Source organism: Trichomonas vaginalis, chromosome II (genome assembly GCF_026262505.1).
Source record: "Trichomonas vaginalis G3 chromosome II, whole genome shotgun sequence".
Lineage (NCBI taxonomy): Eukaryota > Parabasalia > Trichomonadida > Trichomonadidae > Trichomonas > Trichomonas vaginalis.
The window spans coordinates 2,452,538-2,464,809 of NC_067204.1; the positions used below are offsets into that span (position 1 = coordinate 2,452,538).

Here is a 12,272-nt window from a genome sequence, read left to right on the forward strand (position 1 = left end):
GGGTGGCTTCCGACCAAATTGTCACTTTTTAGCCCAAGTGAGAAAATTTCGTAATTTATAACCAAGTTTTTAAAAATCTATATTTAATAAAGATTCTATTTTTCTTATTAAATTTCAAAAATGAGGGGGTTCGGAATCGTCCACAAATTGCCGAAAGGGTTTTTGCCAGTTTTGAATCCGCTTATTTTTATCGACCAAAATTATAATAAATATAATTTTCGATAAGTATTCTACCCAAATGATTCTTCAAAAAATTATTTTTCGGATTTTATTCCGTAAAAAAAACGTTACAGAAAACGCCTATTAAATTTCGAATTTTCCCTAAAAAATTCAGTGCAGGTCGATTTAAGAGATTTTTCAAAAATAATCATATCAGTAGATAGGGTATAATATAGAGAAGCTTTATGAATAACTTAAAATCCGGGAAACTCAATATTCAACGAGAAAAACGCTTAACGAATCTCACTTTTGGTGTAAACATCACAAAAAAATTGAGAGGGCTTTCTGGTCGGAAGCCTCCCTTAAAATTTTTCTTTCTTGATTTTTTACAAAATTTACTTAGAATTATGCAAAATATGACTAAATAATTATAAATTTCAAGTTAAATTTTAATTTTGATAAATAATTTAAATTTCAAAATATCAAGTTCAGTTCGACTATGTATGTAGTAATTCCTCAATAAAGTGCCAAAACCCTATTAAAATATATGAACATTTTCAACATTTTAATGTTTTTATTTAAAAATTTGATGGAATATGAGCTTCAAACAATTATTATGTAAATAAAAATAATTAAATATATGTATTTATTCGTATTACAACCGTAGTAAGTCGATTCTTCCTTTCTTCTACTGAGTTTTGAATTTGATTTCGAATTGTAAAGAGATTCAAAGGGAAAATACTAGCGGATAAAAACTACCTCCATGAAAGGGTCATAATGGAGTCAAGTTGTATTTTTTGATATTTTTTGCTTTTCGAGCCTAAATAGGTAGCCAAGATAATGCTTAAAAATAAGGTTCTAAATTCTGAAGTTTACATGATCCTCTCGTGTGCACCCTTAATTCCACAAAATAGTATCGATACTTTCTTGATTTTGGTAATGGATTCCGACTATTTAGATATTCGATGACTAATGGACGAAGAATGGAAGAAAAGAGCAATTTCGAGATAAAATTATTAAAAGATATATTAGACTGTTTGATCTGCAAATAAACATATTTGTACTGTTAATCGGTTTTACAGAATAGATCTTGTGTTATTGTAAGTTTTGAAAAAAAATCGAGAATTTTTCCTAAGATACTCATTTTACGAGATAAAATGTGTTCCATATTAAGTTCTGTCAAAATGTAAGCTATTCAATTCTATCGTCGGGGGAAGTATCACAAATCTATCAATTTTTTTGTAAAAGTATACAAAAACATATGGTGTTGAATTAGTTTATAATAATATAAATATTAAGATTATCCAAAATAAGAAAAACTAGGTTTTGAGAACACTTTTGAGATGATAATCAAAATATTTTGATTGAAAAATAATATATTATTTATCAGATATAGAATGGATTTTTTCAAATTTAAGAATTCTGAAAAATAAACAGTTTTGTAAAGTAAAAAAAATGAACGAAAATTCGAGACCTCGTATTCCAAATGAATGGGTAAGATATATGTATGAAAAACTTGAAAGTGGTGAGTCAGGATGTCAATTTGGAAGAAAAGTGAGAAAATTTTGATTGTGAACTCATCTCTAATATTTTGGCTCCTTAATATATTTGAATCATGATCTTTGAGAAGAGTTCTCAAAAGTATTCACAAAAGCTATTTTTCCTTGAAATTTAAAAATCCTGTTTATCATATATTACCGAATTCAATTCTCTACATATTTCAAAATATTCTATGAACATTTCAATTTTTGAAAAAAAACATATTTTTCCAAATATATTTATTATCATATTTTTAATAATATTTCCTAAAGCGTCACCTTTTACTTCCTCGACGATTATTTCCCTCTCAAAAAAATCAATAGCTTACATTTTGACAGAACTTAATATGTAACAAATGATATACCATCTACTAGATATTTGTGAGTTATTTCCCTTATTTGACAAGTAACTACAGAAATTGTAGTTTCAGGAAATTTGAAAATGTTTGGTATCCTAAGAAAGATATTGTCATATTCAACGTTTTCAATTTCAATATACTATAATAATATAAATATAAATTCATGCAATCTGTCCTTAGATATGCTATCTAAACCTTAGATAGATATTCAATTTCATCATAAAGAATGAGAAAATTTCAAATTGTGAAATAAGACAAACATATTCATATATGAGATAATAACCAACTATATTAGGTTTCTCAATTCTTCATTTAAAATTCCAAAAAAAAATTCAAAATTTCAAAAATCCAAAGAAGAAACAAAAATTTTATATGCAAATTTGCCAAATAAAAGAATTTTGGAATTATAAACATTATTTATTTTTGGTGTTTGTTCCAAGATTTATCTTTTTCCCCTTATTGGATTTGAATATTTTAGATTATTAGTTTAATTAATTTTGACTGGTATATTTCATGATGTCCACATCACAACAAAAAAAAAAAAAAAAGGTAGTGGGGCTTCCAGGCACTTCGTGCCCTCTAGCCCCGAAGATGTTTAGTATAAATGAAGTTTTTATTCGGAAAATTGTTAGTCTTCTGGTGTGAATTCGGAGGACTCTTCTTCCTCCTCCATTGCTTCTGGGAAGAAGCCTTCTTCTGGGTCGAAAACATTATATAATGTGTCGCTTTTCACAAATTATATATGTTTTCATGTTTTGTCACTTTTCTGTCACTTTTCAGGAAAAACATTTTTATTATTATATATAAATGAATTTTACAAAACCGCCGTTACCGTTCTTTGGAAATAAGAGTAGATGTAAAGATATTATATTGAGAGAACTTAAGAAACTACCGAATGGTCTAACATTTGTAGATTTGTTCGGTGGAAGTTTCTATATATCCCATTTGTGCCATACAATATTCCCAGACTCAAAGATTATATGCAATGACTTCGACAACTATATGGACCGTCTCAAACATATACCAGACACAAACAATATATTGAAAGAGTTAAAAGAAAAGATACCTATAGGTAAGATGGAACGTATACCATTAGATAACAAAAATATTGTGAGAGAGGTTTTGAAAAAAGCAGAATATATAGACTGGGATAGTATATCTGCTAGACTATTATATAGTGGTTCTATAAGAGTTCATGACATTGAAACACTTATGTCAAAAGTTTTATATCTTAACTATACAAATGTTTTCAAAGAGGACATAGAAAAATATATTGAGGGTATAGAGTTTGTGAGATGTTATTGGACAGAGTTGTATGAAAAATATAAAGACAAGGAAAATGTTTTCTTTATAGTGGACCCGCCGTTCTATAACACATGGGATTTTCAATACCAAGTAGACTGGACTTTGAGAGACTCTTTAGAAACTTTAGACGTTTTACATAACCATCCATGCTTTTACTTTACATCCGATAAAAGTGGTTTGGAAACCGTTATGAGATGGTTAGAGGACATACATGACTATGAGTTTAGATATGACAAGATAGAATATGAGAGAGGTCCTATAAACCGGAGAAAGTGTCATAACAAAGAAATTTTATTAGTAAGTAAATGTGGTTTGAAATAGGACTACTTGTTTTAGGTTTTTTCCATTGTGTCATTTATTTCTTTGACGTGGCAGAAAGATATAGAGAATATGAAGATGAACCAATGCCTGCAAATGTTCAGTATATGTACTCGTAAGAGATATTTTTATCTAATATTAAATGGACGCACAGAACTTAGCGAATGCACAGCAACCTGGACAACCAACCCCAGAGAATATTCCAAATGAAGTTAGAATACAAACTGCAATGGCAAACTATGGTCAAGTGCCAACAGATGTACAAATGCAAACTGCCATGTCAAATGACGCTGCGTTAGGTTTGCCACCATGGTATGCAAATATGAGATGGAAAGAGTTTTATACAAACCCTGAAGTGGGATATAAACAACTTTATGCAGATGACGCGAACACAGGAGTTGACCCAGAATATGTTTTCTACCAGAGGAGAAACAGAATGTATGAGCTCCAGTTAAAGAATGCTATGGAACTCAACAGGAAACGCAAAAGACTAGGCGGACATTAGATTTTTACATATAGTAAAATGGGTTTCTTCAGTAAGATAGGAAACTTCTTCAGAAGAGTTGGAAGAGGTATATGGAATGGAATAAAAACCGTAGGAAGAGGAATTTGGAACGGTGTCAAAAATATTGGTAAAAGGGTAGGTCAGTTTGTTGGTATTATACCTAAAGACCCTGAACCAGAAGAACAAGCTCCTGTTAATACAACAGCCTGAACCTGCACCACAGTCTAGTTGGCAACCAAATCCAACACCTCAACCGTATTAAAAAATTATATTTTTACCGTTCGATAGTAGTTGTATATGAAACTAAGTTCTAAGTAAAACGCATGGTATAATGGAATTATTCTTTTCTTCATCTGTAGTAAACCATACTTGAAAGTCTGAAATACTTCCACTTGGTGGTTCGTATAACTTTGTAGGTTTTCGTAAAAGTCATTTGCCAAGCATAAGAAAGAGTTTTGGGCGCCAGAAAATGAAGCATGAACAATAATAGCAGCTGGGTCGAAAACATCTTTAAATAAATATGGTTCATCTCTTGCATATCGACTGTAAATATTTGCTAAAGGAAGTTCGACTTTCTGATTTAACATTCTTTGCAAATAATACCATGACATTGCAGTGAATTCTGTATATATTTGTTCGTCTTTATTTGGATTGTTTTCGTAGATTTGAAATGACACTTGTGAATTTTGTTTGTCATATACAATTCTCACATAAAGTGTGCTCTCGGTATTTGCATATTCATCAGCATATTTTGCATAACATGAATTTATTTTATCTTCTATATTTTTTAACGCAGTCTGTAGAGAAGATGAAAGGTCAACTTGTATTAGCTCAATTTCTTCCCACATTTTTCGTTTCCCTTCAGATATATAATCTATATGAAACCTTACAATAAATGGAAAACTTTTATCTTCTACAGAAGTTAGTATACAAGTCTCGTGTATGGTGGCACTGCGTTTCACATTACCCAATACTTGTGAATTTGACACTTTACGAAACCGTTAACGTATATTTTACAACACAAACGACAACACTAACTTAACCTTAAATATTTACAAAACCACCACCCACTTCACTTCACTAACGAACTCACTAATGTAAAAAAATAAACGTTCTCACTATCGTTCTCACTAACGACTTCACTAATGTTCTCATAAATTTTCCTCAATATCTTCATCATCAGTGTTAACCCTATTGTAGTCATACTTGAAGCCATAAACTTTCTCTAACTTCTTAACGTACAATTTACATAACTTACCTTCGTCATCGTATGGTTTAATGATATAACTATTTCTATCTTTATACACAGTCAATGAAAAGTCAACTGGTCTCGGATGTATTTGAAAGAACATGTTATGCTCAGGAAGGAAGAATAAATGTTTAAATGTATGTTTGTTATATTTTTCGATTTGTATGAGTTGCTTTTGTTCTGTCATTTACATCCAAATAAAAATTTTCAGTAAACTTAAAAATAAAATAAAAATAAACGTTGTCAGAGGTGAAAAAATAAATTTAGGTGAAGAGGTGAGATCTCACCTCTTTTTTCACCTGTTTTTTCACCTCTTGAATTCATTGCTTTATAACTCTCTTCCTTTCTCCAACTCTTCTAACTTCTTCTTAAGTTCAGCAATGTTGTCCTCATGAAGTTTAATCTTTCTCAAAATTCCTTCTTTATCTAATGGTTGCTTTATCTTTCTAAACTGAACTCTACCATCCTTCATAGTATGAACGTAAAAACCTTCTGGAACCGCTCCTGATTTAATGTATTCTACCAAAAACTTTTGTTTCATTGCTTCAGTGACTTTATTTGTCATTTTACTCTAAGGTGAAGCTAGCACAGCGATAATGGATTTCATGACTTTTTAGTATTTCATGCAATCTTAACAGATAGCCTTACAAGTACTTCCAGTGTCCCTAGCTGTCCCTCCTTTTTCTATAACTCCATGACATTTATAATCTCGCGAAACTTAACAGGTAGCATAACAGATTAAAATCAGATGAGGTTTTGAACCAAAATTTCTAAGCAACGTTGTCAAGGATTTTGAGGAACTAGGGACAGAGTGTGGCAAAGTCCATGATTTAATTTATCTTCATCTGTTTCATCAGCTATCTCATCTAATATGCCAATATTTTATTCATAACTCGTGGCAAACTCACTAACTTTCATTATGTTCATCTGCATGCTTCATCTGATAGAAAGTATGACTTTCATTAACTCTGTGAGATAATGAAAACTACTAGGGACAGAGACCATGACAAAGTTTATGACTTTCATTATTTCCAGAACTTAATGAAAACTACTAGGGACAGAGACCATGGCAAAGTTTATGACTTTCATTATTTCCAGAACTTAATGAAAACTACTAGGGACAGAGACCATGGCAAAGTTCATGATTTAATTTATTCTCTCACTAACAACAAACACAAACTCCAACACTAACGACAAGTACTAACCTCAGCACAAATGACAAACACTAACAACAAACACAAACTCCAACACTAACGACAAAAATAAATGTCCTCACTTCTTAACAAAGTAATATGTGCTTCTTACACCACCATAGCTCAAACGTTTCTTTTCAAACATCGATTGAAACTTATTTTGAGCCATTGGCTTTAGTCTCTTTTTCTTCAAATACGCCAAGAAATCTTCTTCACATCTTTTCACTTCATAGCCTTCTTTAAACTCCTCCTTGTTAAGTTCTATGAAATCCTTTATCTCATTCTTTGTTGCAATGGCTTCTTCACGAACGACATCATGAACTATTTCATCACTGTTCTCATGAACGACCTCCTCACTGTTCTCATGAACTATTTCATCACTGTTCTCATGTATGACCTCCTCACTGTTCTCATGAACTATTTCATCACTGTTCTCATGAACGACCTCCTTACTGTCTTTCATAAGCGTTTCAAAGTCTCCTTTACTCATTACTTCAATCTCATGCTGTTCACAGTAGTACTTAAACTCACTGTATATGTCTTTGTTGTATGTTATATTGCTTCCCATGTACTCCATGAATTTTTCAAGCACTTCCTCATAATTCACTGTTTCTTTCTTTCCACGACCTTCTAATATCATACTTGCTTCGTAAATATAACTTCTTGCAGAACCGTCTCGCTTTCTACTTCTCTTCACAAATTCTCTCATCTTGCCACCAAATACATTGAACTACATGCAAAGAATTCCATTCTCCTTCGCAAATTCTTTATATCTTCTGTAGCACTCTGTACAATTCCATCCGGATACAAACTTTCATAGAACTCCTCGTAAAACATTTGGTAAGGTGTTTTGTTCATTTCGATGAGTTCTTGTTTAGCCCTGGTGAATGGTATCTTCCTTACATCAAATTCACTTAAATCTTTCCTCATGAAGTACGTCAGTAAGTTTGAATAAAACTCTTCATTAAAGCTTTCAATGAGATTTGAGAAATATCGTAATTTCCTTTGTATCTGCTGCTTACGTCAATGACAACAAATCTTCTGTCGTCTTTGTCAATCTTTACTGAGTTGAAGTTGTTAGATATCATGATGATATTACAAACATTCTCTATCTTTCTTACTGGCTGACACTTCTGATTTAAGTCCAACTGAGTCTCTGTTACTATTGACTTTAGTGCGTCGTGGTTCATGACCTTAGACGTATCGCATGAGCTTAGTTCATTGCATACGATGAGCTTCATGTTCTCAATAGCAGCATTGAATCTACCAACCACATTCTCTATTGCCGTTATATTATTGTTGGCGTACTTGCTAATGAGCTCGCATAGAACATTACTAAGTACATTCTTACCAGTTCCTTGCTTTCCTATTAACAAAAGTACTGTTCCAGTCTTTCCACAAGGATTTTGAACGATGTAGGCGAACCAGTTCAAAACATACTCATAAAAGCTCTTCATCCTCATTACATATGACATCGTGAACATGTTTCAAAATATCCTTCAATAACGTTCTCATCTACTTCATTCAGTACCTCATACTCATATCCTCTGAAATAGCTGTAAATGTCATCTCTTTCGTCAAAGAATCTCATGCCTGACTTCATAAGATAGTTCTTGTTCTGACCCGCTTCATAAATCATCAGTGCGTTCACATCCTTCTCCTCAATACGTCCTACATAAATACTCTTCATGAGCTTATTGAATTCCTTGCTATCTACTGACACAAGTGTTGTTGTGTCTCGTATTCCATCATAATCTTTCACTAGATATGTCATACGTGCTCCGTCAATAACACAACACATCTTCTTAAGTCATTTATAACACTAGCTATGTCAATACCTTCTTCACTCATGTACTTATTTTTCCTCAAGTCCTTTAGTGTGAAAGTGTCTCTAAGTTCTATTTCAAGCAATTCATTTACACATCCTTTGCAATACTTCTCTATAAAATATTTCTGTCGTTCTTTACTAAGTTTCTTAACAGCTCTGAAGAACCATGTGTTTTGACTCAAACATCCTTCACAACTTCTCTCATTCATTCCTAGTTCTTTCATGTCATTATCTTCAACCTCTATGGTCTCATTGACTAAGGTCAAAGGGTTCTTAGTCATTGCTGGTCTTATCTGAAACAATGTTTGTGCAACAGGTTTAACTAGTTCAGCAACGTCCTTCCTTAATATGAATAGCTGTTTCCACTCATCTTTGCTAACAGTTCTTTCATAACCACTGACAGTAATGATTTCATTTGCTGACCTTAGACACTTATGTTCTATCATTTGTATTGCTTTTGTGTAAGGCTTTCGTGAGCATAGGTTGTATATGTCATTCCTGCAATGTTCATTCATGCCAATAGTACTAAATCCTTTCTTTGCTGTTGAGTGCATAATATCCATTAGTTCCTGTGTTCGTATTGCTGTCTCATAAAATACAACAAGACCTTTGTCATCTATGACGTACTTACCGAAAACATTGCTTATATTCTTTAACCATGAAATAACATCCTCATTCATGCTGTCAAACATGAAGTAAGGTCTTACATACTCTTCACTTATAAGATACTCCACAAAGTACTTGTTAAGCTCTATGTCCTCGTGAGCGATTTCATTAGGTTTGATATTAGTTCCTTTTGTCATTGCTGTCATGTACTTCACTCTCATAGTTCCTTTCAATAGCGTAAAAGTACTTCATTGTTTCATAACTGCTCTAAATTCTGTTCAAAATTCGTACAACATAACTTTTTAACATTAGTGAAAGAACATGAGCGAAACAACAACATCTAACATTACAGAAGAAGTCAATGACAATGCCGATGAAAACATTACAGAAGGAGCTAGTGAAAATATTGACGAGTTCAGTGAGGAAGAAGATATTGAGGACGTCAATGAGAACGTTAGTGGGGAACAAACTCAATGGGAAACATTGAGAAATCATGAAGATTATGAGATTTGTACGACATATCCTTTTACTATTCGTCGAAAGAAAAACAAACATATTAAGAGTGAATGCTTAAATAATCATGGTTATATTGAGCTTAGTTTAAACAACAAAACATTTAAAGCATAGAATTATTGCAGAACAGTGGATTGAAAATCCAAACAATTTGAAAGAAATAGACCATATAAATCATGATAGAACGGACAACAGAATCTCAAACCTTCGTTGGTGTTCTAAATCTGAAAACAATAGAAATAAAAGCAAGTATGGCGATATAGTTTATGAGTTCGTTGATGAAATATCTGACGAAGCTGTTGAAATAACAGATTATGGTAAGCATTCGTTTGAGTTCTACTACTATGTTGAGAATGAGGACGCATTCTATTATTATACAGGTCTTAACTATCGAAAACTTCATATAAACTTTACAAAAACAGGTGCTGCTTATGTTTGTATGATAGATACAGAAAACAAGAGAGTAATCTTATGCATAAACAAATTCAAACGCTTGTACGGCTTCATGTAGGACAAACATTATTTTTCAACACTAACGCCAACACGTAGGACAAACATTCATGACTAACATTACTGTATAACATAAATGTTTGTCATGATTTAATCGTATATGTTTTGTCATGATTTAATCGTATATGTTTTGTCAAGACTTCTTCGTATATGTTTTGTCATGATTTCATCGTATATGTTTTGTCATGATTTCATCGTATATGTTTTGTCATGATTTCATCGTATATGTTTTGTCATGATTTCATCGTATATGTTTTGTCAAAACTTCATCGTACATGTTTTGTCATGATTTCATCGTAATGAGCGTATATGTTTTGTCATGATTTCATCGTATATGTTTTGTCATGATTTCATCGTATATGTTTTGTCATGATTTCATCGTATATGTTTTGTCAAAACTTCATCGTACATGTTTTGTCATGATTTCATCGTAATGAGCGTATATGTTTTGTCATGATTTCATCGTATATGTTTTGTCATGATTTCATCGTATATGTTTTGTCATGATTTCATCGTATATGTTTTGTCAAAACTTCATCGTACATGTTTTGTCATGATTTCATCGTAATGAGCGTATATGTTTTGTCATGATTTCATCGTATATGTTTTGTCATGATTTCATCGTATATGTTTTGTCATGATTTCATCGTATATGTTTTGTCAAAACTTCTTCATCGTAATGAGCGTAAATGTTTTGTGAAGAATATAACAACCGCCTGAATTCAGACGGTTGCTTTTTATACAAAATTCACACAGGAAAATTCTTGAGTTTTGGTTGAAAGAATACGGTCAAGCCAAAAGTGGCTCGACCTCAAAACAAACATTTTATGAGCTTACTAAGGCATTTATGAATGAATTCAAAGGTATTTGCATACATCCTGACCTCGTTCATTTTGTTGCTGAATTCAGCAAAAATAATGTTTAGGGTAGATGGTTTTTAGGTGTCACTACGTCACCATGTGCTACCAGGTTAATTAACTTCTCTTAAAATTACTGACAACATGACATTTTGACAACAGTCCAGGAAATAAACTTCATCGTATATGTTTTGTCAAGGTTTCTTCGTAAATGTTTTGTCAAGGTTTCATCGTATATGTTTTGTCATGATTTCATCGTACATGTTTTGTCATGATTTAATCGTATATGTTTTTGTCATGATTTAATCGTATATGTTTTGTCAAACATGAACGTAAATGTTTTGTCAAACATGAACGTAAATGTTTTGTCATGACTTCTTCGTAATGAGTGTAAATGATTTCATATAATTGCTTACCTCGGAAAACCGAGAGAAGAGATTCCATATGAAAATCGCAAGAATTTGGCTCCTGGTTTGAAATATTATTATGTTCATAGACTTCTTCGTATATGTTTTGTCAAACATGAACGTATATGTTTTGTCATGATTTCATCGTAAATGTTTTGTCAAGGTTTCTTCGTATATGTTTTGTCAAGACTTCTTCGTATATGTTTTGTCATGATTTCATCGTATATGTTTTGTCATGATTTTATCGTAAATGATTTGTCAAGATTTCATCGTAATGAGTGTAAATGAACCAAAAATAATGTTTACATTCATGTTTGACAACAACACAGGAGGATGGCAGTTATGAATTATTTTTGAAGAACTGAAGGGGTCACCAGGTCACCAGGTCATTTAACTTTTCTGAAAAAATGAGACAACATGACATTTTGACAACAACACAGGAGGATGGCAGTTATGAATTATTTTTGAAGAACTGAAGGTGCTACCATGTTACCATGTGCTACCAGGTTAATGAACTTCTCTGAAAAAGTGTGACAACATGACATTTTGACAACAACACAGGAGGATGGCAGTTATGAATTATTTTTGAAGAACTGAAGGTGCTACCATGTTACCATGTGCTACCAGGTTAATGAACTTCTCTGAAAAAGTGTGACAACATGACATTTTGACAACAACACAGGAGGATGGCAGTTATGAATTATTTTTGAAGAACTGAAGGGGTCACCAGGTCACCATGTGTCACCAGGTAATTTAACTTCTCTGAAAAAATGAGACAACATGACATTTTGACAACACAGCAGGGGAAGGCAGTTATGAATTATTTTTGAAGAACTGAAGGTGTCACTACGTCACCATGTGTCACCAGGTAATTTAACTTCTCTGAAAAAATGAGACAACATGACATTTTGACAACACAGCAGGG

At 32.4% G+C, this 12,272-nt stretch overlaps 2 protein-coding genes and 1 pseudogene across 3 annotated transcripts, besides 5 other annotated features; 2 read left to right on the plus strand and 1 right to left on the minus strand.

The window, feature by feature from the left end:
- Positions 1 to 521: a mobile genetic element.
- Positions 522 to 1,055: a mobile genetic element.
- A 264-nt stretch (positions 1,056 to 1,319) lies between these two features.
- Positions 1,320 to 1,360: a mobile genetic element.
- Positions 1,361 to 2,016: 656 nt separating this feature from the next.
- Positions 2,017 to 2,053: a mobile genetic element.
- Positions 2,054 to 3,821: 1,768 nt separating this feature from the next.
- Positions 3,822 to 4,184, plus strand: TVAGG3_0472190 (uncharacterized protein; the record flags this gene model as incomplete). Its single annotated transcript, XM_001320955.1, has 1 exon — positions 3,822 to 4,184. One exon carries the CDS (start codon positions 3,822 to 3,824, stop codon positions 4,182 to 4,184), a length of 363 nt encoding a protein of 120 aa, XP_001320990.1.
- Positions 4,185 to 5,761: 1,577 nt separating this feature from the next.
- TVAGG3_0472200 (uncharacterized protein) lies at positions 5,762 to 5,998 on the minus strand (the record flags this gene model as incomplete). Its single annotated transcript, XM_001291180.1, has 1 exon — positions 5,762 to 5,998. The coding sequence occupies one exon, from the start codon at positions 5,996 to 5,998 to the stop codon at positions 5,762 to 5,764; it is 237 nt and encodes a 78-aa protein (XP_001291181.1).
- Positions 5,999 to 7,239: 1,241 nt separating this feature from the next.
- Positions 7,240 to 8,759: a mobile genetic element.
- A 622-nt stretch (positions 8,760 to 9,381) lies between these two features.
- TVAGG3_0472220 lies at positions 9,382 to 10,084 on the plus strand (annotated as a pseudogene). Its single transcript has one exon. A coding segment is annotated over exon 1 (703 nt).
- Positions 10,085 to 12,272: the final 2,188 nt, after the last annotated feature.